Source organism: Citrus sinensis, chromosome 3 (genome assembly GCF_022201045.2).
Source record: "Citrus sinensis cultivar Valencia sweet orange chromosome 3, DVS_A1.0, whole genome shotgun sequence".
Taxonomy (NCBI): Eukaryota; Viridiplantae; Streptophyta; class Magnoliopsida; order Sapindales; family Rutaceae; genus Citrus; species Citrus sinensis.
The window spans coordinates 30,743,222-30,767,089 of NC_068558.1; the positions used below are offsets into that span (position 1 = coordinate 30,743,222).

At 34.0% G+C, this 23,868-nt stretch overlaps 1 protein-coding gene, 1 long non-coding RNA gene, 1 other non-coding gene and 1 pseudogene across 4 annotated transcripts; 3 read left to right on the plus strand and 1 right to left on the minus strand.

The window, feature by feature from the left end:
• The first annotated feature begins 4,538 nt into the window (after positions 1–4,538).
• Positions 4,539–13,662, plus strand: LOC127900731 (probable beta-1,3-galactosyltransferase 8; annotated as a pseudogene).
• LOC127901613 (small nucleolar RNA R71) lies at positions 11,391–11,497 on the plus strand. Its single transcript, XR_008053857.1, has one exon. It is a non-coding gene; the product is annotated as a small nucleolar RNA R71 (small nucleolar RNA).
• A 3,877-nt stretch (positions 13,663–17,539) lies between the features above and the next one.
• LOC127900732 (F-box protein At2g26160-like) lies at positions 17,540–18,781 on the minus strand. The gene has a single exon (XM_052435934.1). It carries the CDS (start codon positions 18,779–18,781, stop codon positions 17,645–17,647), a length of 1,137 nt encoding a protein of 378 aa, XP_052291894.1. The 3' UTR covers positions 17,540–17,644.
• A 2,662-nt stretch (positions 18,782–21,443) lies between these two features.
• Positions 21,444–23,654, plus strand: LOC127901261 (uncharacterized). Of its 2 annotated transcripts, XR_008053407.1 has the most exons (3): positions 21,475–22,191; positions 22,700–22,742; positions 23,395–23,654. It is a non-coding gene; the product is annotated as an uncharacterized LOC127901261 (long non-coding RNA). The 2 variants fall into 2 exon arrangements; XR_008053406.1 differs by lacking the exon at positions 23,395–23,654 and having other exon boundaries at positions 21,444–22,191; positions 22,700–22,839.
• The last annotated feature ends 214 nt before the right edge of the window (positions 23,655–23,868 follow it).

Here is a 23,868-nt window from a genome sequence, read left to right on the forward strand (position 1 = left end):
CATGACCAAGAGCAAGTGATCATTTTGAGTTAGAACTCTATAATATCTTAAATATTATATTAAAAGATATTAAATGATCATTAAGAAGATGATCACTCCAATAATTGTTTGAGCTTATTTAGTAATCATTGAGAAGATGATCGCTACTCTTGGAATGATCACTAAATAAACTTAAACAATTGATCACTGAATAAGCTATTTATAACATTCCAAACTTCTTAATGATAACTTAATATCTTTCAATATAATATTTAAAATATTATAGAGTTCTAACTCAAAATAATCACTTGCTCTTGGTCATGCTTCCATCAAATAAACAATTATGGGGAAATAATTTTCTTTATCCAAGTTTCAATCTAATATACTAGAAGAAGTTGGCTTTCTAAATAAATTTTCATCAAAAGAACTTTGAAAATGACGTGTCATCAATTAATCAATTGAAATTCAATTACCAAGAGAAGATGACCAAATGGTGAATGTTCTAGAACCGACTTTCTCATTAGAGTTATCTAAAGAGATACTCTCAAAACAAACTAATGCAGATGAAAAGTTAGTACTTCCCTTTAGCTCATGTTCCTCAAGAATTCAAATTTTCAACTGCTAATAGGAAGTATAAGCCACCATATATCTAAATAAAGACAAAAAAAGGGAACTTAGTAAGCCTACAGAGACATGGAAACAACATGCTCGAAATAGACTCCCCAACCAACAATGTTTCATGAATTTAATTGTTTATCAGCAACCAACAAACTCCAGATGAAAACTTCAATATATGGTTAATACAGATTTCAATAAGAAAATCAGTTTGAAAACATGAAAATGTAAGAGTCTATCAGTGCAGATTGAAGAATACATTATTCTATCGTATGACTATGCATCATGTCGACAGTTCTTTTAACTTGCTTCTTTCTTACAAGGTTGAACAAAATGACCTCTAATATTTTCATAGCATTTCAAAGGTCGTAGCAAGCCACTAATTTAACCAAAATGTTGAATTTGAATGTTAATATGTGAATGTGGAAATATGATTTCAATTTAATATTCTTTAAGGTAAGAAATGAAGTCGCTGAAAACAAACAACATATTCACCAAAGAAAGATCTAAAAAAAAAAAAAAAGAAACATCTCAAGAAAAACTTTATCATGAGTGCAAACTTCAATATTTCAGACTAGATATAAACAATGGAGAACCATAACTCAAAATAAGGAAGTGATGATAGGCAGAATGGCAAATTACCAAGGAGACCTTGCCTCGATCGTGATCAAGATCACCAATTTTCGCATCTTAGAGCTTGTGGATGGCACATTTCCTTGTGTTCTGAGTACTGACCGACATACCTGAACAAACTGTGGCAAGTGCCGCATTCATATGGGATGAACAATTTTAAAATGGTGTCTAATTGCGGAAGGGGATTCAAAGGCGCACTTACACAGGTAGCATAGCGTGTCGCCCATGGCATTTTTTTTTTTTTTTGCCTTTTTTGGAATAGAAAACTAGAAAAAAGGAGTTTAGAGGTATGTTTGGATACCGAGAAAACTCGAGAAAATATTTGAGAGAAAAAGAGGAAGAGCAGAGAATATTATGAAGTAGCCGGTGTTTAACAAAATCTGTTTTGATATTCGCTCTGCATAACTGCAATCAACGTTAATTGGTTCACTCAGTGTTGGTGGGAAAATGCTCCCTTGATCTGCATGAAATAAATCTACGTCGTGTGATGTAAACGTCGATCAACGATAGAAAACTTATACATGTGTGACACATATTGGGCAAATATTGTATGATACGTCGTTTTTATGATAAACAGAAAGATGACCTGTCTTACATAAATTTTTCAAGAGCAAACTGTATATATGACATGCCATTGATAATTTGATCGCATAAATTACTTATATGGAACTTGTCTGACATATGAAACTCAAATAAAACACAACAATTATTCTTTCTATTTTTGATTTTAGTAGCATAGAGTTTGTTTCATGAAAACATTATGATTTTGCAACGAAAGAATAAAAAATTCAACACAAGAAATAGATTATGGAAGACAATTAAAGGATAGGAGGGGCCATTACCGTGAAGAAGAGCAGATAAGCTATTGGTGATAGTGGAGATGACAACAAAAGAGTCCAGATCTTGGTGAAGGGAGATGATGACAGTGGCTAGTTGAAAGTAGTGACAGCGGTGGGAGAGGTTTTGGGAGTGTTGGCAGTGTGGTGGATCTAGGGATTTTGTAAGTTATGTTTGCTATGTTTTAATTCACAATATTATGAATGAAGGGAAAGAGATGTGAGATGGTATTTATGTCTTTTGTTTTTTAATTGTTAACATAATATTTATGTCTTAGTGGCTTGCGAACCAAACTTAAGCATTTTCAATTTTAGAAGTCATAGGTTCGAGTTGGAAGATTTACAACTTCTAATAATTTTTTTTTAATCTCTGATACTTTAGTGTTAGTGATTTCTGATATTCAATTTACTGACACACTAAGAGCATCTCTAAAAGGCTATTTAGATTTTACTCTTTAAATTTTAATTTGTTTACTGATGTGGCAAATAAGTGTATAAAAAAATACAATTCCCTCCAAAAGACTCATCAAATAAGAATAAGTTAATATTATTTTAATTAAATCTTTCCCACTATCAAATTGAATTGTTGTTATGTTTTTAAAAGGAAACACAAATAATATTTATTGCAGTCTTATCTTTTCAATAAATAATAATAAAACATTAATAAAAGAGAAGAAACTCACTCGGCAATATTGAAGGGTGAGAAACAAATCTTATTTAAAGAATCTAAATTAACATGTCTTTTGGAGTATTTAATATTGATATGACTTTTCAAATAAGAAGTAGAATTTTATTTGAAAAGTCTTTTGGGGATGCTCTAATATCATTAATTTATTATACTTTTTGTTAAATAAGGTAAATAGTACAAATGTAAGTAATTACTGACACTTTTTACAAAGTGTCAGTAAATGTAATTTTTGTAGTAGTGTTCTTTCCCCATTTGCTCTTATTGAAGAAATTTGAATTCTTTTCTTTTTTTTTTTTTTCACAAGGAAAAATTTTCAAACGGCAGGGCACCAACAATAAGCTGCTGCTATCCGTTTTTGGAAGGTTTGACAAGAAAGGATGGCTGTGGTATCAGCTTCTTAAAAAGCGATTCTATGAAAATGAGGGGAAAGGCAGCAGCTTCTGGAAAAGCACTTTGGGCTCTTTGCATCGCTTGCTTTCTTGCAGGAACATTCTTCAGGACATGGCCTCTCACTTTCCTGAACAATAATCAACAAATTTCAATAAATTATTCGAATCATGTCACCAAGCTAGCTGATGAAGTCGCAAGTGATTGTGATCATGAAAAAAATAAGCCTTTGGTAGTTCATCATTATCGCGATGTTTTTGGACATTGCATATGTATTTGTTTCAACTAGATCAATATCGTAGCTATAGGGATTGTGATTATAGAATAATAATTTTGATCATTTGTACTAATCCTAATTAATAAACTCATCAATTGTGATTTGTTAACTTCGTTCTTTTTATATCAATTTGAAATATGTATATATATCAAAATGGTCTGCATGTGCATCGAAATCACACTAATTATTATTATTTTTGTTTTAATTTTAAGCAGAAATTGATTGGAGGAAAATCTGTAGATGTCATGGAAGAGGTCCTAAGGACTCACCAAGCACTTCAGGAAGATAAATATATATATAATTTCTTCCATATTTGATAAATCTTCTTGATAAATTTCTGTGTATTAATACAGGTCACTTGAGAAAACAATTTCAGCGTTGGAAAAGGAATTAGAGCCCGTTTGAGATTGCTTTTGGGAGATTTAAAAGTGATTTTAAAAATTTAAAAATTAATTTTAGTGTGTGGTAAAAAAAAACAAAATTACTTTTGCCAAAATAAGCCCCTCTTACAGCTGATTTTGGAATGCAATAAAAGAATAACTTTTAGATTCTGATTTTGAGAATTAATTTTATCCTTTAATATAATTCCATAGATATCCTTAAAATTATTACCTAAATTCAAAATTATCCTTATTCAAATTGGAAATAAAATTAATATTTTATTAAATTTTTATTATAATTCATCAATATAAATTTATTAATATCAATTTTTTGGTCAAATTATTGTTAAATTTGTTTCACTATATTATAAATTTAATTATCAATTGTTTTAAGATAAAAACTAAAAAATAAATCAATATATTTTAAATTTTATTTTTTTTAAATTATTATAATACACAATTAAAAATATTATCTATCATATTTATATATGCATAAGTAAATTTTGTCCTACATTATGTACATTTTAGTCATTTGTTTTCTCTTGGCAATTTAACATTAAAATTTATCAAACGTTCATAATTGCTTTCAAACTCATAATACTTTTGAAAACAAAATTTACCAAACACTTAACTAATTATATTCAAAGCTGGTTATTTTTACAGCACAGCTGACATCAATTATTCCCAAACTGCCCTTAGAAGTAGCTAGAGCAAGCCACATTGATAGGAAAAATTCACTAGGCATGGCCAGTAATCAAAGTTTACAAAAGGCTTTTATGGTTGTTGGAATCAACACAGCTTTTAGCAACAAGAAAAGGAGAGATGAAGTTAGTGCCTCATGGATGCCTACAAGTTTGAAAGCTCTTTCCAATGCATATCTATTTCTCTTTACCTAATTTTCAAATTTTAAGGATCTTAGTTTCTATGTGTATAGTGCAATTCGATCTAAAACACTATTATATGCATGCAATTTGTTAATTTAGACTATTCTTATTTAATTATTTTAGATATGATTATTTACTAGTTAAATTGTTAATCCAAATATGGCACTGATATGGTAGTATGATTTCTAAACAATTATGCACAACTGGTATTAGAAAACTAAATATATTTACGAAGTAGCGTTATATAGACTAAATGATTATTTTAAATATGCAAGCATTGACACATAAGATGGACTCTTATTTAAGCAAGTTGTTTGGATTAGAATATGTAGATCATACATGGAATCAATCATAACTTTTGGTTTTTACATGGGATGAAAATTCGCAATGCAGGAGAAGAATTAAGGATAATGGAGAAAGAGAAAGGGATAGTCATAAGATTTGTAATAGGGCACAGTACAAAACCAGGAGGTTGTACTTGATAAAGGAATTGATGCAGAAGATGCTGAGCATCAAGACTTTTTTAGTATCAATCTTATTGAGGGATATAATAAACTCTCTACAAAAACCAGAATGTATTTCTCAACTGCTTTTTCAATATGGGATGCTGAATTCTATGTCAAAGTTGATGATGATGTCCATGTCAATCTAGGTCTGCTCTTTGTTATGAAATTTTACTATCTGAATCTTTTATGGGTACTATTTACTTTAATAGATAAAATCTCGAATGAGTTTCAAAAATAAAATTTACAAATGATAACAAAATTTTATTTTGTTTTTAACTTTGTTGATTGATAGGCATGCTAGTGAATACACTTGCAAATCACAAGTCCAAACCTAGGATTTACATTGGTTGCATGAAGTCAGAACCAATCCTTTATGATGCCTTGTGCTTGAAGGGTTTTAACATGGTTTCCTGGTGTCATTGTAATCAAGATGCTGAGATTATCAAACTATTATTTTTGGATTGCCTGATGGTTAGACTGATTTGGTTGGTATTCTATATCTTCTTTTTTGATCTCCCAATGCTTTGCTTAATCACTGGCGATGGTTGATGGGTGTCGAAGCCAACAAAAATAAATTCCTACTCTAAATAAATTGTGTATAGTGATTGAGCAGGTTCGTGTCCACAGAGATCGGTAATTATTTAAATCCTTTTGAAACGTAAAACGTAAAATGGGGGAATTGTTGACAATAATAAAAATCAAATTAAAAATAACAAGAATGCAAATTAAAGTTGTAATTCAAATTGGAGAAAGCTCTGGTTGAAGGAATTAACTCAGCTTGATTCGACTACTGATCATTGATTCAAATATAGATTATTATTACTCATGAATAGACCGGTTATAGCTATTGAGACCCTCTAATAGCCAATCTCTCCTTAACTAGTCGATAACCAAGGTACGACCGTTGGTTATTTCCCTAATCAATAGACAACCCTAGATACGATCATAGAATTTAATCAATTGACAGCCTGAAAAACCAGAGAGACCCAAATCCTAATCAACACATATGATGATTCATTTAAATTAGATTGTTTATTCTCACAACACAACTCTCTGCTATGTTATTTGTCACAAACATTAAATTCTTCATACGATGAATCCTTTAATTGACAATAGATTAAGTTGATAATAAAATAGTGGCCAATTACCTAATTAACAAACATAATCATGAAAATAATTCAGAGAATAAACAAATACCCAAAAGTAATAAAACAATTAAAGCACAAGAAAGATCTCACAGTAGTGATGAATCAAAGCTTCATTAACCTTCAACCAGAAAAATGGGTTTAGTTCCTCATAGAGAGAAGAGAAAAATTAGATCTAGGGTTTCTTTTTCTCCAATCCAAAAATCCCCCTTTTTCACAATTGATTCCTCCCTTAAATACTCTCTCTCTCTTCTCTTTTAGAGTTCTATTTAAAATAAAATACTAATATCTAAAATATTAAATTCGTAATTACAAAAATAGCCAAAAATATAAAACACGTTAAACTAAAAACTGCAGGTCCGCAATTGACAGCACGCGCCCACGCCTTATCAACAAAGTTCTTCTGCCGCTCATAATTTCTCCAAGGGAACAATCATCCCTAAACATCATCTTGTAGCTCAATTTTATCACCAATCAATAGAATTGCACCTACAAAAGTAAATCACAGGTAAATCACTATTATTAAATGCAAAACATCGATATTAAGGGAAGTAAACAATGCAAAACTAGTGCATAAATTGCACTCTAACAAATTCCCCCACACCAAGATGATGCTTGTCCTCAAGCATATAACTCAAGATTAATCTCAAATTTCCACTCAATTCTCATCTCAACTCATCCAAAAACAATTTTAAGCAAGCATACCTCAAGAAATTAAGTCGTTCAACGTTCGAGAGACAAGGATTTTAAAGCATAGAATTTCGTAAGATAGAATAAGAACATTCAACCACCAAGAAGATCCATTCAAAACTCAAGTGCAGCAAGATTTAATAGCCCTCTCAATAACTTCACTCCATGCACTCAAAGTGTTTAGGGTGTCATTTATCCACTCAAATCAAATCAAAGAATGCTATTGCCATAAGCTTGCTCATATATCACATCTCAATCCACAAAACATGAATAAAATGCAAAAATCTAAGGGTCTTAAAAGGGTTGTAATGGGGTTAAATTGGAGAAATGAAAAAGAAAGGTTTATGAAAGAAAAAGAGATCAAAATGAGAAGAATGAATTCATTGAATGAACTTATGATATCAAAATGCTTATTTCTACTCAAGTCACCAAGAATGTAAATTTTTTTTTTTCGATTTTTCTTTTTCTTTTTCTTTCTTTTTTTTTCTTTTTTTTCTTTTTTTTCTTTTTTTTCTTTTTTTTTTGTTTTTGATTTTTTTTTTTGAATCAAACAAAAGAAACGAACCTTGCACAATTTAATTCAAGCATAATGCTTGTTGATCTAATTGAGAAACTTTAATACAAGGTAGAAAAAGCAACAAAATATATCCACACAATGAGTCCAAAAATTTCCTTAAATTGAGGCTCAAAAAGAAGAAAAATGGTTAAGTCGACGGAGAGAATTAGATGGGTAATGGTTAAGGCTCAAACAAAGGTAGCAAATAAAGGTCTTCGGGTAGAGAAGGAAAAAAAAATGCGAGAATAGAAAAATGGAATATGGTTTGCCCTTATCATTTTAATGCATAAAATCCCGTAATGTGGCTTCAACATGCATAACAAAGCAAGTTCTAGAATAAACAAACTAGGATTGATATTCACATAACAAAAATAATTAGAGCAAAGTGGTTGCTCATAGGCTCAAATCCTCACAAAGTTGGTAAATTTGCCATCAAATCATGTACACTCTTCAAATGAATCAACCATCAATAGTGGTGTAGAATGAGAAGAAGGTATGAGTGAGATATAAAAGGAAAGGTAAAAATGATAAGAAGTGAGAAAGATGTATGTAGTAATATGAAAAGTGAAAGATAAAATGTGAGTGATGAAAGAGTATGATAGAATAAAAATAGATGTAAATAATTTGAGATAGATGGGAAAAAAGTAGTGAGAAAGAAAAGAAAAGAAAAATAATAATATATGAAGCATACTAACTCCAAAATCATTTAAGGATGAGTAGAGTGAAAATAAATGAGTAGAGTGAAAATACTACTTCTACTTCCAGACATCAATAATGCAAAAAAATCCCTCCCCCACACCAAGAACTGACATTGTCCCCAATGTAAGATAATCAAAGCTCACATAAAAATTAAAGCGTAAGGATAAAAGATTAAGGGCAAAAACTTCCCTGAATTGTGAGCTTTGATCCTCATAACGTCTATGGGCTTGGCGGGAATGGTGGGATAAATCCCACACTCTTGAAGTATGCGGCCAAATTCTGCTCCATCTTGTCACGGATTTCGATTCACGGGCCTGGAATGCAGGTCGTAGGCTGGTTGCGTTGCGATTGCTGCTCGGCTGGAGCTTGCTTGATGGACGCGGGATGGCACTGATTGTGTTGCGCGCGCGCGCTGGGGCTGTTGGATCTGCGCGCTGCGTGGGCTGTGTTGTGCGCGAGAGCTAGGCTGACGCTGGTGCTGCGTTGCGTTGCGCGCGCGGGACTGATGCGCTGCGCGATGGTGATGGCTGGAGCTTGCTGCGTTGCGCGCGGCTGCTTTCGCTGGTGGGACTTCGTTGCGCGCTGCTGGGCTGCGAGACACGGGATGCTGGTGCTGCGCTCACGGGATGGTGCGTTTTCCGGCGGGCTGGTTTGCTGCTGGTGTGCTGCAAGCGGCTGGAGAAGAAAACAAGTTCTGGAAAATTAGGGATTTTGTGAACAGTGAATAGTGAACAGTGATTTTCGATTTTTGGTTTTTTTTTTTAATAAATAAATAAATAAAAAGAAAGAAAGGAACGAAAAAAGAAAAAGAAAAAAAAATAATAAATAATTTTTTTTTTTTTTTTTTAGTGATGAATCACTTTGAGACACTAAAAATTTCAGAAGTACTTTTCTAATAAGTACATGGGCACGCCTTATAAAAAATTTTCTTCTGACCAAAATAAGCAAACACATTAAATTTCAGAAGTACTTTTCTATTAAGTACGTGGGCACGCCTTAAAACTATGTTACTTTAAAAATTACAGAAGTACTTATTAGCTAAGACGTGGGCACGCCTTATCAAAAATTTTCTTCTGACCAAAATAAGCAAAATTTTTCTTTTTTTTTTCTTTTTTTTTGAATCAAAATTAAAAGAAGATATAACAAAAACCAAAACAAACAAATCATTTGGGTTGCCTCCCAAAAAAGCGCCTTTGTTTTATGTCTTTGGCTAGACACATTTATGCATCAATCTCCATAATTGGGACTCTCGAGAGCCACATCCTCCACAATATTCACCGAAAAACCTTCATAAAAAGGTTTTAAGCGATGACCATTAACCTTAAAAACTTTGTCAGAGGTCGGGCTCCGAATCTCAACTGCACCATAAGGAAAAACATTAGTAACAATAAAAGGTCCAACCCAACAAGAACGTAATTTACCCGGAAAAAGTTTAAGCTTAGAATGAAAAAGAAGAACTTTTTGACCAACAGAGAACTCCTTTCTCAAAATCATTCTATCATGAAATGTCTTCGTCTTTTCCTTGTAAAAAATTTCCTGCGCTATAGGGTTAATAACATCCACAGAAAATACCGAATGTTCCTCACTAGGATATTTCATGGCATCATTCATATTGAATTCTATAACCTCTCCATCAAACTCCATAGTGAGAGTCCCTTTATGTATATCCATTTTAGTCCTAGCAGTCTTAAGAAAAGGTCTTCCTAGCAAAATTGGGATAGAATTAGAGGAGTTATCATCTTCCATATCAAGTACATAAAAATCAGCAGGAAAAACCAACTCATTAACTTGTACTAAGACATCTTCTAATACCCCATCAGGATATGCATTAGACCTATCAGCTAGTTGAATTATCACACCAGTTTCTTTTAATGGACCAATATTCAAAGATGAATAAATGGAACGAGGCATGACATTAATAGAAGCTCCTAGATCTAATAAAGCCTTTTCAACTCTAACACTACCAATTTTACAAGGGATAGTAAACATACCTGGATCCTTGCACTTAGGAGGTAGTTTCTTTTGAAGAACTGCTGAAACATTCTCCCTCATGTGAACTTTTTCATCTCCTCTTAATTTTCTCTTGGAGGTGCACAGTTCCTTAAGGACTTTAGCATATCGAGGTATTTGTTTTATAGCATCTAATAAAGGAATATTTACCTCAACCTTGCGAAATGTCTCAAGGATGTCTTTCTCTTGTTCCTCCTTCTTAGATTTTGCAAATCGGCTTGGAAAAGGAGGAGGTATCACAATAGGTAGGGGTTTCGCTTTGGTGGGTTGCGCATCTTGAGATTTAGGTATCAATTCATTCTTCTCAAGCTCATCTTCTACATGCTTTGTCACTTTCTTACTAGGCTCTTGCAACTCCTTCCCACTTCTAAGGATGACAGCACTAACGTTTTGCTTTGGATTCACCTCAGATTGTGAAGGCAATCTTCCTAACACTTGAAACTCCAGACGGCTTACTGTAGTCGCCAATTGACTCATTTGGTTCTCCAAGTTCTGAATGCTTGTTGTAGTTGCTTGCTGAAATTGTTGAGTGTTAGTCGCAAGTGATTTAACAATTTCTTCAAGAGATATACCTGACTTAGAGTTTGACTGTGGAGGTGTTGGTTGTCTTGGTGGATACTGTTGTGGGAATCCTGACAGCCTAACGCCATAGCTGAAGTTCGGATGATCCTTCCATCCCGGATTGTATGTTTGTGCATAAGGATCATACCTCCTCTGAGGCATGCCTGGAAATCCTCCAACTGCATTGGCTTGTTCAACGGGTTCTTCTTGAAGTGTAGGACACATATCAGTTGAATGACCCATATTGTAACAAATACCACAAGTCTTCACCTGTTGCACATTACCTACAACAAACTTTTCCACAAGAGAAGTGAGTTTATCTAAACGTTGTTCAACAGAAGAAATATTTACCTCATTCACATTCCTTAAGGTGGCATCTTGTCTGCTGCCAAATTGTTGTGCATTGGCAGCCATATTTGATATCAACTCCCTTGCTTGAGTAGGAGTCTTGTTCACCAACACACCTCCACTAGCAGCATCTATCATACTCCTATCCATCAATGATAGTCCTTCGTAAAAATATTGAATAAGAAGTTGATCAGAAATCTGATGCTGAGGACAACTGGCACACAATTGTTTGAATCGCTCCCAATACTCATACAAAGTCTCCCCAGGAAGTTGTCTGATCCCACAAATATCTTTTCTGATGTTGGCAGCTCTTGAAGCAGGAAAGTACTTCTCGAGGAACTGCTTCTTCAAACCATTCCACGTTGTAATCGATCCAGGAGGCAAGTAGTACAACCAATCTTTAGCTAGCCCATCTACAGAGAACGGAAAAGCACGCAGCTTAATCTGCTCTTCAGTCACGCCTTGTGGCCTCATACTTGAGCACACAACATGAAACTCCTTGAGATGTTTATGAGGATCTTCACCTGCAAAACCATGAAACTTGGGTAATAAGTGAATAAGACCAGACTTTAATTCAAAATTTACCTCCAAGTCTACATATTGAATGCAGAGTGGTTGTTGATTCAAGTCTGGTTCAGCTAACTCTCTAAGAGTTCTTTCTACAGGTGCAGGTCTATCCATCACTTGTTCTTCTGAATCGCTAGATGATTCAACTAAATCAGGCACCGTATCTGTTTCAGAAAGCAAAGGCGACGAGGATCGTTGCTTAGCTCGCTTTGTCTGCTGTCTCAGCTGGCGAGCTGTCTTCTCAATTTCAGGATCAAACGAAAGTGTACCTGTACGAGAAGAACGAACCATACACCAAGTAAAACGTAAAAAGGATTAAATAAATGACACCAATCCCCGGCAACGGCGCCAAAATTTGATGGGTGTCGAAGCCAACAAAAATAAATTCCTACTCTAAATAAATTGTGTATAGTGATTGAGCAGGTTCGTGTCCACAGAGATCGGTAATTATTTAAATCCTTTTGAAACGTAAAACGTAAAATGGGGGAATTGTTGACAATAATAAAAATCAAATTAAAAATAACAAGAATGCAAATTAAAGTTGTAATTCAAATTGGAGAAAGCTCTGGTTGAAGGAATTAACTCAGCTTGATTCGACTACTGATCATTGATTCAAATATAGATTATTATTACTCATGAATAGACCGGTTATAGCTACTGAGACCCTCTAATAGCCAATCTCTCCTTAACTAGTCGATAACCAAGGTACGATCGTTGGTTATTTCCCTAATCAATAGACAACCCTAGATACGATCATAGAATTTAATCAATTGACAGCCTGAAAAACCAGAGAGACCCAAATCCTAATCAACACATATGATGATTCATTTAAATTAGATTGTTTATTCTCACAACACAACTCTCTGCTATGTTATTTGTCACAAACATTAAATTCTTCATACGATGAATCCTTTAATTGACAATAGATTAAGTTGATAATAAAATAGTGGCCAATTACCTAATTAACAAACATAATCATGAAAATAATTCAGAGAATAAACAAATACCCAAAAGTAATAAAACAATTAAAGCACAAGAAAGATCTCACAGTAGTGATGAATCAAAGCTTCATTAACCTTCAACCAGAAAAATGGGTTTAGTTCCTCATAGAGAGAAGAGAAAAATTAGATCTAGGGTTTCTTTTTCTCCAATCCAAAAATCCCCCTTTTTCACAATTGATTCCTCCCTTAAATACTCTCTCTCTCTTCTCTTTTAGAGTTCTATTTAAAATAAAATACTAATATCTAAAATATTAAATTCGTAATTACAAAAATAGCCAAAAATATAAAACACGTTAAACTAAAAACTGCAGGTCCGCAATTGACAGCACGCGCCCACGCCTTATCAACAAAGTTCTTCTGCCGCTCATAATTTCTCCAAGGGAACAATCATCCCTAAACATCATCTTGTAGCTCAATTTTATCACCAATCAATAGAATTGCACCTACAAAAGTAAAACACAAGTAAATCACTATTATTAAGTGCAAAACATCGATATTAAGGGAAGTAAACAATGCAAAACTAGTGCATAAATTGTACTCTAACAATGGTGTTTCTGTTCTTTGAAACATATTCGAGTCATCCTCCCATGCTTCATTATGTGGCATATTTCGAAGGCTCGAAACACTTTCAAGTTCGATTTTGTTGCCTTTAATGTGGACGTTGTTATTCTAGAGTGCTCATGGATATTAGGTTGGTCAATTATGCTTTTGGTTTCAAGCCATCTCAGTTGAGGTGTTTTGGATACTCAGATTGAAGAGGGATTATGGATTATCATGCCTCCCCGTAGGCCTCTTCAATTGATTTCTTGGATGAAATCGTCGCCGAGGGTACTAAAGTTGAGTGTAGATGGTTGTTCTAGGGGAAACCCTGATATGGCTGCTACTGTTGTTGTTTTGTGAGATCATCATGGAGTGGTGTTAGCTACTTTTGGTTCCTCTTTGGAGCACCAACGTATTCTTTTTGCTGAGTTGACGGCTTTGTTAGAGGGATTAGACCTTGCTACTCAACTTGGTTCTTCTGCTCTTGAGGTGGAATCTAATTCAACCATTGTGGTTTTTTGGGCTACTTCAAATAGATTTGTATAGAGGAATTTTACTTATCTTCTTATTAAGAGTTCGGGCATTGGCTTCTACCTCATCTATTATTATCAGACATGTTTTTCAAGAAGCTACATCTACTGCTGATTTTATTGCCAACTAGGCTTGTACTCATCAAACTTGTCAGTGATTTTTCAATCCTAGGGAACTTCCAGCTGGCTTATCTAGCATTCTTCATTTGGACACCCTCAAGACTCCATATATTTGATATTAATAACTTTGACTTGGACTGTTTGTATCTTGATCACTAAAACATTTGCTTCTCTTCGGAGGTTTTGGTTTACCTCCACCTCTTTATGTTCATTTATTGGTTGATTTATTCTACAGGTAGGGGGTCTGGCCTAACTCTCCACAATTTTGGTGGATTTTAATAATAAAAAAAGTTATCATTAATGAATAAAAATGATTAATATCCAACCATGCCAGAATTAATAGAGATAAAATCGTCTCTATAGAGTGCAATTATATACTTGGCAACCTTCCCAATTTTTTTACCTAAATTCAAGATTGATTAATATGGCATGATTCTGCACCAAAAAAGCTCATGTCCCAAAAGTTCAAGAAATCCAAGACCGCTCTTGCTATGCATTGGTCAGTCCATCAAAAGAAAATCTAATTACTTCAAAAGCAAGACTTTCACGGGGAAAAATATTAAATTTCTTTTACATTACAGTTTCACCAAACAAAAAAATTCCCAATCTCCAAAGGAATTGGACCTGTTATTTGATTCATTCCCAAATTCAAGACCCTCAGGCGTATGTTTCAACAAGCCCAACTCTTAGGGGCGCCCTTATTGTTTTTCATGCGAACACGCTTTTAAACTGTGAGTTTCACAGGTTTATTTTTAAAACAAATTATTAAGCCGAACTTAAACCAAACAACTTAAAAGTGTGTTCGTATAAAAAAATAATAATAATAAGGGCGCCATACTACACACACATATAATATTTTAACTTTGGAAATTTTTTAATTCAAAATTAAAATGCGAGATTAAAGTTCGAGATGAGTTTACAATATTATAAATTTATCCGGAATTTTGGTTCTCGGCTTGAAGCTTAATGACTGTAACTAGGAATGGCAAAAATCCCTACGAGGACGGGTACCCTCGGGGATTTTCCCCATTCGGGGAGGGTATGGAGATAATTTCATACCCAATTTCTTATTTGGGGAAGAGACGGAGAAATTTTTTTACCCAATTTCTTATTCGGGAAGGGGACGGGGATGAGGTAGAATCCCCATCCCCTACCCATTTCCCCATTTTAATTTTTAATTTTATTTTAATTTTTAAAATTACTAGTAAATAAATAATAAAATTATAAATATTGGTAAAAATAAAAAAAATCAAAAAATCAAAATATTTATATTATTAAACTTTTAGGCCTAATTAACTAATTAAAGCCCTAAATTTTTATTTAGGACATTAAAAAGACCGAGTAGATTCTATTAGCCTAATTTTTTTTATTTTAATATTCTTTAAATATTTTAAACTTAAATCTATTTTTTATTTATTTTTAGATGTTATAATTGCCCACAGCGAATCACAATTTTAATATCTAATCTAATCTAATATAATATTTGCTCTTGATTTGCTCCGATTTAACTATTGTGTTGTAAAGGGAATAGTCTACATTTATAAAATGCCCACGCCACCATTGAAAAAGTTAATTTTGAATCTAAATTCGATTTTATTTATAACAATTTTGCATTAGACTATTAATTTGTTCATGATAGTTTGTAAAAGAAGTTTGTATCCCTTGCATGCTGCGTTACTTACTAATTTAATGTATGTGAAATTTGTAATGGTATTAATGTAAGATATATTTCGAACTTTACTTTTATTTGAATTTTTTATTTTAATATGATTAACTCAAAATCGAAAACAAAAAAAATGTATTAGTTATTCGGGGATCGGGGACCCTCAGGGATCCCCTGTTATTATTCGGGGAGGGGATGAGGATTCTCTCAAGTAATTCTGATGGGGACGGGGACATACGCAAAATATCGGGGATAGGTACGGAGATTGGTCCCCTCCCCTCCCCTCCCCATTGCCATCCCTACCTGTAACTTACATGCAATGATTGTTCCTCTTTGCATCAGATTTCATAATACAAAATTGTCCACAATGAGTTTCCAAAAGCAAAACAACACAATTAGAATAAAAAAAGTTCCGACAGTTTATAACCAAACTAACCAAGACTTCATCAGTAATGAAACTTCAAATTCATCCAATATCAATGCAGTATAAAGCAATAACAGTTTATGGCTAGGGTGATGACAGATTGATAATAGCTGCAAAATTTCAATTAAAGGAGACAAAAACACTGGCTACGAACCATGCACGATTCATGAGTTGAGGCTATAACCTATATGAAACAAAAACTATAAACGATATTCCATGATTATTGACCTATATTTCAATCTGGAAAGAGGAAACTCATTATCTCAAACCCATCTACAACAAACATAAGTCTAAAAAATGTCATAGTTGTCTACATATAGTTATCCAGTTTTCATAAATTACACAGAACTATTAACAAATGAACTATTTTTCGTGTCACAAAATTGTGCATCTTAAAGCTCCTTTCACAACATCAACTCCAGTGTAGCCAAAAAAAAAAAAAAAATCTTCTTTTCAAGGAAAAACGACTAAAAGATCCATTAAATTTAGGGATCGCAATGGATTGGATCTGACCCAAGATCCACGTGATCCAAATCCAATCGGATCGAATTTGGGTCGATTTAAAATGAATTTGAATTAGATTTGGACATTGATATGCGGATCTGGAGCAAGTCTGAATCTATCTTAACATCTAAATCCATATCCATATTCACCCTTTTTTTTTTTTTTTTTTTAAAAGTTTCCTATCAATTGTGAAATTATAATGATAATACATTTTATTCATAGTATATTAGTGGTATTTACCATGCATTTAAACTCTTAAATCTTAAAGGTTAGTTTTGTAAATTTAGATGTCAGCCAGCCCCAAAACATGTATATGCAATATTCAAATTGCAAGCCAAGTAATATAACCTAGCAATTTATTTAATTATATTGGCCAAATAATTTTTAAGGAATATAAAGATTCATATATTTAGTCAAATATGGTCATAATCAAAATAATAAAGCACTGAATATAAAATCATATTTAATTTATATGTCATTATCTAATGTTGTAGGAGTGAGGGTGGATGTGTCATGGATATTATAATAATGAAGGAGATAGTAGAATATTAGATTGATCTTACTCCTACAATTACTTTTGAAGAATATTTTATTATCTTTCTTATTTGTTATTTTGATATAAAAGTATAAGATACAATATTTATTATATTTTTGAGAAAAATTATATAATTTAATTGTTATCAATACATTTTAGCCTTCAATTTTCATTCTAAAAAATTATTACTTTTTTATTGCTGAATTTTTAAAATTCATGACAGATTTAGAGTATATTTGGATTTTAATTTTTTCAGATTTGGAGCACATATAAATATTTATTTCTTTTTTTTTATCTGGATATAGAGCGAAAAATATGAATTCATAACAGATCTGGAGTAGATACGAAATTTTTATTATGGATATGAATCTGGAATATAGTAGATCCAACCCATATCTGACCCATTGTCATCCCTAATTAAAATACATCCCACCCCAAAATAACCCGAAAAGGACATAGTAACTGCTCACGACCCATCAACAAAACAAAATCACGAGCCATCTACAAAACAAAATAAACAATCTAAAAAATAGGAGAGTTTCACAAGTCAATTTTGGGTATTGTGTCTAATTGAAACTACGTTCAACCCACGTAGGTGGTGCAATACGGCTGCGATGGCGAAACTTACCCTTAAAATATGGGACCATACTACCATCTTGAATATTGTAGATTCCCATGTCTTTGCCTCCTCCTCTCCGTCGTCTAGCCATATACGAACGCCAAGAGTCATCGGTGAAGTAAATAGAATTAGGTATGCAAATGGAAGAGTCTAATACTTGAACAGATAAAGAAGAATTGTGACCCAAGAACAGAGCTCTATTTCCTATATCCTTGATCTCCATCCATGTATTTGCGAACAGGTCTACTTTAAAAACCTGAAATGCATAAGTTCCGCGGCAAGAATTGTAATTCTCACTGGGGTACGCTCTTCGTCGCCAGACGACCAATAATGTACCGTCTGATTCTACCAAATATAATTTCTCGAAAAGCATACCATCAACAATCTCAGATGGCATCTTAGCCACTAGTTCTCTAACACTAGGATCATCACCACTTAAATCCCAAGCCATTATCTCCCCAACAGCATCTACGGCATAAAACTTTTCTTTGTAATAGACAACATCGAAAACCCATGAAGACTTGTCCGCAGTGATCCAATTTTTTTGGCCACGTTTAAAATACGCCAATTTTCTTGGACTCCCATAAATAACCATTACGGCAAAATCCGATTCCAACAAATTACTCGTGGTTAAAACAAATTTTTCGATGAAATTTCCCTTGCCTGTAATATTTGAAAGATTAACGTACCAATCTTCAAATGCCTTTACATTCGGAAGTTCAATTTCAGCACGTGAAAAAGGATGCACAAGAGTTAAGCTCAAATCTCGAGCCATGCTTAGAAGCCAACCTTTTGAAGACAGGCATCTGTTATTGTCATCTGCTGCCGCTGCTTCTGGTAAGCAAAATTGACAAGTCATTGCATTTGCCGGATTGAAGAAACGGTGCCGATTGCCGTCGCCGTCGTCGTCTGGTGGAAGTAAAAGGAGAGGCATCTGATCAGACTTGTATCTAAAATTCTTGATATTTGTCGCTGATCGCCAAGAAGTGCAAACCCAACGAAAGGCCACAAAGTCTTGGTAGAATTTTATCCGCTCAGCGATTTCGACTACAAGGTCTTGATTAAGTTCTGACCAATTCGTCATTAGAAAACTGATAACCTTAGAGACGGAGAAGTGATAGAGAAACCCTAAAATAAGCCAATTTTAAGAGAAGGGGAGCTATCTATGCAAAATTCCACGACTCTCGCTAAAGCAGTAAATTAACAAAATCGCCCACTAAATCCTTATTATATATAGATAGTAGACCATACTTATTTATTATAGTTAAAAAAAAAAAAACACGTATCTTAAGTTGATCAGGAAACCTTATGTTAATTAGAAACACGTATCTTAAGTTGATCAGGAAACGTGCACTCATTGATTAGAGTCCTTCACACTTCCGAGTTCCAATAAGAAGTAAGAAAGACCGATTTACTAATAATATTTTGTAAGCAACGATTGTTAATGAATGAATGGTTTGTGTTTTTTTCAAAGCAGGCATTTGCTTTGTTTTTATATTACACTTAAATACTATTGTGTATTAAATTGTCAATTTTGCTCCCCAACATTGTGAACAATTACTGACTGGCTTTGCTTTGCTTGTGTCTGCCTGTCTGGACGGACGTACAAGTTCACCAACTGGTAGATAACTTTTAGTTCACGTCACCCACATCAACTAAAATGTGACAACTCAGGATCCACCAGATACGACATTACTTATGGCAATTGAAAAATCCTTAGCCTGCCACATATTAGAACGTTTTTGTGTTAGCTTCTACTCAAAATCATAATTGAAAAACGAATGGAAAATATATTCAAAGTTCAGAAGATTCATAGTCATACCCAATCAACTGAGTTCCAATTCACATTGCTTCTGGTATGTAAATTTGGAAGTACGAATGTAGCATCTTGGATGTCAAGTGTGTGCCGGAGTTCGCTGCTCTTGCAAGAATTGTCTTCCAACTTTCAAAAGCCAACGGCTGCAGTAGAAGCCAAAAGATGTTCCTAAAAACGTAGATGCTATGAAAGAAATGCTGTTTAAGAAGCAGAACTAAACCTTATCACGATTCCACTGTCCAAAATATAAATAAATAAATAACATTTGATAGATTCGTTTTGGCATGAATAAGCCAAAAGTGGCATCTTAAACACTCGTTCAATCACGTAGATTTAAATTGCTGGCATTATTATACTTGAAAATAAGAGAACAGACAAAGGCACTTGGGATAAGGATACCTTGGGAGAGAGTCTTCAGTAACATATACAGCACTAGAATTCGAATTCAACTCTGATATAGTCGTAAATGGTGGGTCAAGTTCTGTATGGAGATAACTGAGTCCACGAGCAATGCCTATAACAATTTTCAAATTCCGTGCCCAAGCGAGTTGGCATCGTCCTCCATCTGCAGCCACATTGGATGCTCAGGTTTAAAATAATGAAACATTGTAGATAAACTAATTCTGTAAAAAATAAACTTGACTTACAATGTAGATGCTCATATGGTGTTCCATTTGGTGCATAATTGAAAGCCAACATTCCTGTAAATGGGGAGCTCTCTCCACAATAGCAAAATAACTTTCATGTATTCTTGCGATTTATTCTTGCCAAGTCTGCCACCCGAAAGTCCATACAGCTGAAAACTTTACATTTCATTTTTCCAAGTTTATAACTTTGACTCGGTGTCAGGCTTTACATTTAAACTTCCTGTAGTTAAATAGAGCTCAAGATAGACAGCCCAATGTTCTTCATTAATGCAGATGGATATCAAAGCAATCTCAGGCCCACCAACCTTCATGGTGCCCTTGCAGATCAAACTGTCTGGTGAAGAGCCAATGATGTTGCTGAAGTCTTCATAGGCTACTTTCCAAATCTCAGAATCTGTACGACAATCCCACCGTTTTAATAAATATTTTGTTGGGTAATAAACTGAACTGGAACTGAGGCAGACATATTAATCGCCAAGTAATGAATACATGATCCTTCACACTGGCCAATTCCTTCCAAGGGATTATAGTAGAATGTTTGCATCTGCTTCTCTGAAGTGCGGTGACAGCAGCAATAAGAAAGAGAAAACCAAACATTCCACCAGTCACTATTTCAAGACCCAAAAGCCAGGCAGGTCTTGATGCAGACTGACGCTTGGATACATCTGCAGCTGCTCGATGCTTAGGGATTAACGCGGCATGGGTGCTGGCAGAAGGAAAACCACCTAGAAGAGAAATTTTTGTTATTTGAAATTGAATGGTAAAACCATGTCAAAAACCAGTATTGGAAACTTCAACTGGACAAGTAGTTGATGATATTTCACGATAAATACGTAAACTTTAAAATACATTCAATTGCAGAACTGAAATCAGCATTTCCACATCTGCAGAATTGTTCCGTAACGAAGAAACTGTAACCAAACGAAATCTGACCCTGCAGCAAGGAAAAATCAAAAGATGCATGATCTTAGTTTAATTGCCAGAGATATACTATGGAGTAAAGATAGTCCAACTGATACATTATGCAGAATTGTTACGTAATGAAGAAAATGTAAGCAAACAAAACCTGACCTTGAAGCAAAGACAAATCAAAATAAGTGTGATCTTAGTGATATTGCGCATTAAAAGAGTATCCAGGAAACAGCCAGAAACTCAAGAGGATTAACAGCCATTTTCCCGTTTTATTGTAACAACATTTTATAAAATGGAATATGAGGTGTACTCATCAAAAAGAAATAGAATTTCCAATCAAATCAATTATGAAATCCAAGGTTTCTCTTCTCCCTCAGGAAGCCATCATATTCCTATAAGCTCTGCAGCAAGCCATGTGCAACCCATAGATTGATCCTAACCATACTATATATAGCAATTTAAGATATTCTTTAACATTATATTTTGAAACCAAATTCATGCCAATTACAGCCTGCTCCATATTGAACAATTAGCAATTTAGCATACAGACATAACAAACCTTAGCCTTCTCCATATTTCCAAGACGAAGGTTGTACCCACACCTTTATAAAAAGAGAGAGAGACAGAGAGAACAAGCTGACCCGGTTTGACCGCGACCCGAACCGACCTGCGAACGTGACCCGGTTGGAACTCGCTATTCCTGCCACCGTTCGGACCAAACAAGGTGCCGATGTGAATCTTAGAGGCCGACCATCACATTCCCGCCGTCCTAGAAGCCTGAAAATTGTCGAAACGCCAGCAATCGAAGCTTGAAAACCCACGCCTCAACCACCTCCGTCGCCGTTGATTTCGCCAAAATTAGGCCGTGCCACAGCTTGGGTTTTGTTTCTCACATTTCCCTCTGTCATTTCCGACTATCCAATACCGTCGGGGACGTCATTTTGCCGCCGATCGACCACTTGAGCATTCGTGGTTTCCCAGCTAGATTCCAGTGTCGTCGCCGCACGTCGGAGGTCACCACCGATACCGTTGGCGTCAGGTCGGCCAGACGTGTGTAACTCGAGCTTCCCGTCGTCGTCGGTTGACTTTCGGTCACCGTTTACCGGCAAGGGCATTTCGGTAATTTCGCACTTAAGGGCAATTTTGTAATTTCAGACATTGTGGATATTTTAGTAATTGCTGAAATTGAGGATAAGTTGGTAATTTATGCTTTTGAGGTTAAAGTGGTAAATTGCGATTTTAGGGGTATTTTGGTAATTTTGAATTCAAAGGCATTTTGGTAATTTTTTAAAATTTGAAGGTAATTTTATAATTTGAGAATTTGTAGATATTTTGGTAATTGAGGATATTTAGTAATTTATAATTTTGGAATTTCGAGGTTAATTATGTAATTTATGATTTCAAGGATAATTTGGTAAATGATGATTTCAAGGATAATTTAGTAATTTATAATTTTGAGGATAATTTGATATATTATGATTTCGAGGGTATTTGGGCAATTTATGATTTAAACTGAGATTATTTGAGGTTAAATTTAGAATATGTGTAAATTGAGAAATTTGAAAATATTAGAGTTTATGGTTATGATTTAATTTTATTCTTATGAGAGTATTTTTATTGATTTTAGGTTGATGATATTGATACGCATTTATTTCTCGAGGTTGTTAAAGGTAAGTAAACTATATTTTTAAACAAATCATAATAAACAATATATATGTTTGTCATGTTTAAAAAGTTTATTTTGATATATACGGATATAGATTTATATGTTTTACCCATATATTTATGTGATGTGTTGTTATGTGTGTTTAACTGTTTATGGACATTGGCATATATATGTGTGAATGTTTTGTTTCATTGGTATGAGCTCGAAAATGCATTATGTTTTCTATAAAATGAGAAAGTGGATTTTAACAAAGAGAATTTGAAGAAAGAAAATATGTTTTACAATTTTAGCTTGGATGCTTGAATTCGTTACTCGCTTAGTGGAGGACACTCTGGGTGTTATATTATAGTTAAGAGATAAGTGAGCGAGTGACGTGTCGTCGCGAAGCCCAAAGTGTATGAAAGTTAAGGGAGTGTCCTACTAAGTGGGAATCGAATCAAGGTAACCCAAGTAAGTGATTTGAAAGAAAATGTAAAAGTTTGAAAATGACATAATGAGATTTCGATTATTTGTTTTACAATATTTTCGAATACCATGACACATCATCAATTTGCATTGTATGTATGTATGTATATATGTATGTATGTATGTATGATATATTGGTATATAACTAGTTTACTTACTGAGTTTCGTACTTATAGTTTATTGTAATTCAGTTTTCAAAAATCATGATTAATTCATGATGAGAGACAAAGAAGACTTGAATTAAGGATGGTCGATAGTTTGACATAAATTTTAAATTCTTCCACTTCAGTTTGTGTAATAAAATTACATTGAGACTAAAATTTGTGGCTTGTAAATGATTATTTATTTTTTAGTGTATATATATATTTGAGATGTAGTTAGATTTACTCTGTGGAGCTCGGGACGGGTCATTATAAAGGTAGCAGATTCCTGCTTTTACTTTTAATTTCAAAGGTAGTTCTTTCTTGAAAAACGGACAATTTGTGCACGTCCAATATGTTAGAGAGTTTTGTCATAAGCATTATTTTCCATGAGTATGGCAACTAGTAGATCAATCACACTCAAATCAGCATCAGATGCATGATGAAACTTAAGATGTTCCTCCAATATGCCAACATAGCGTGCACTCTGACCATATTTTAAGAATAACTGCAATAGGATAAATG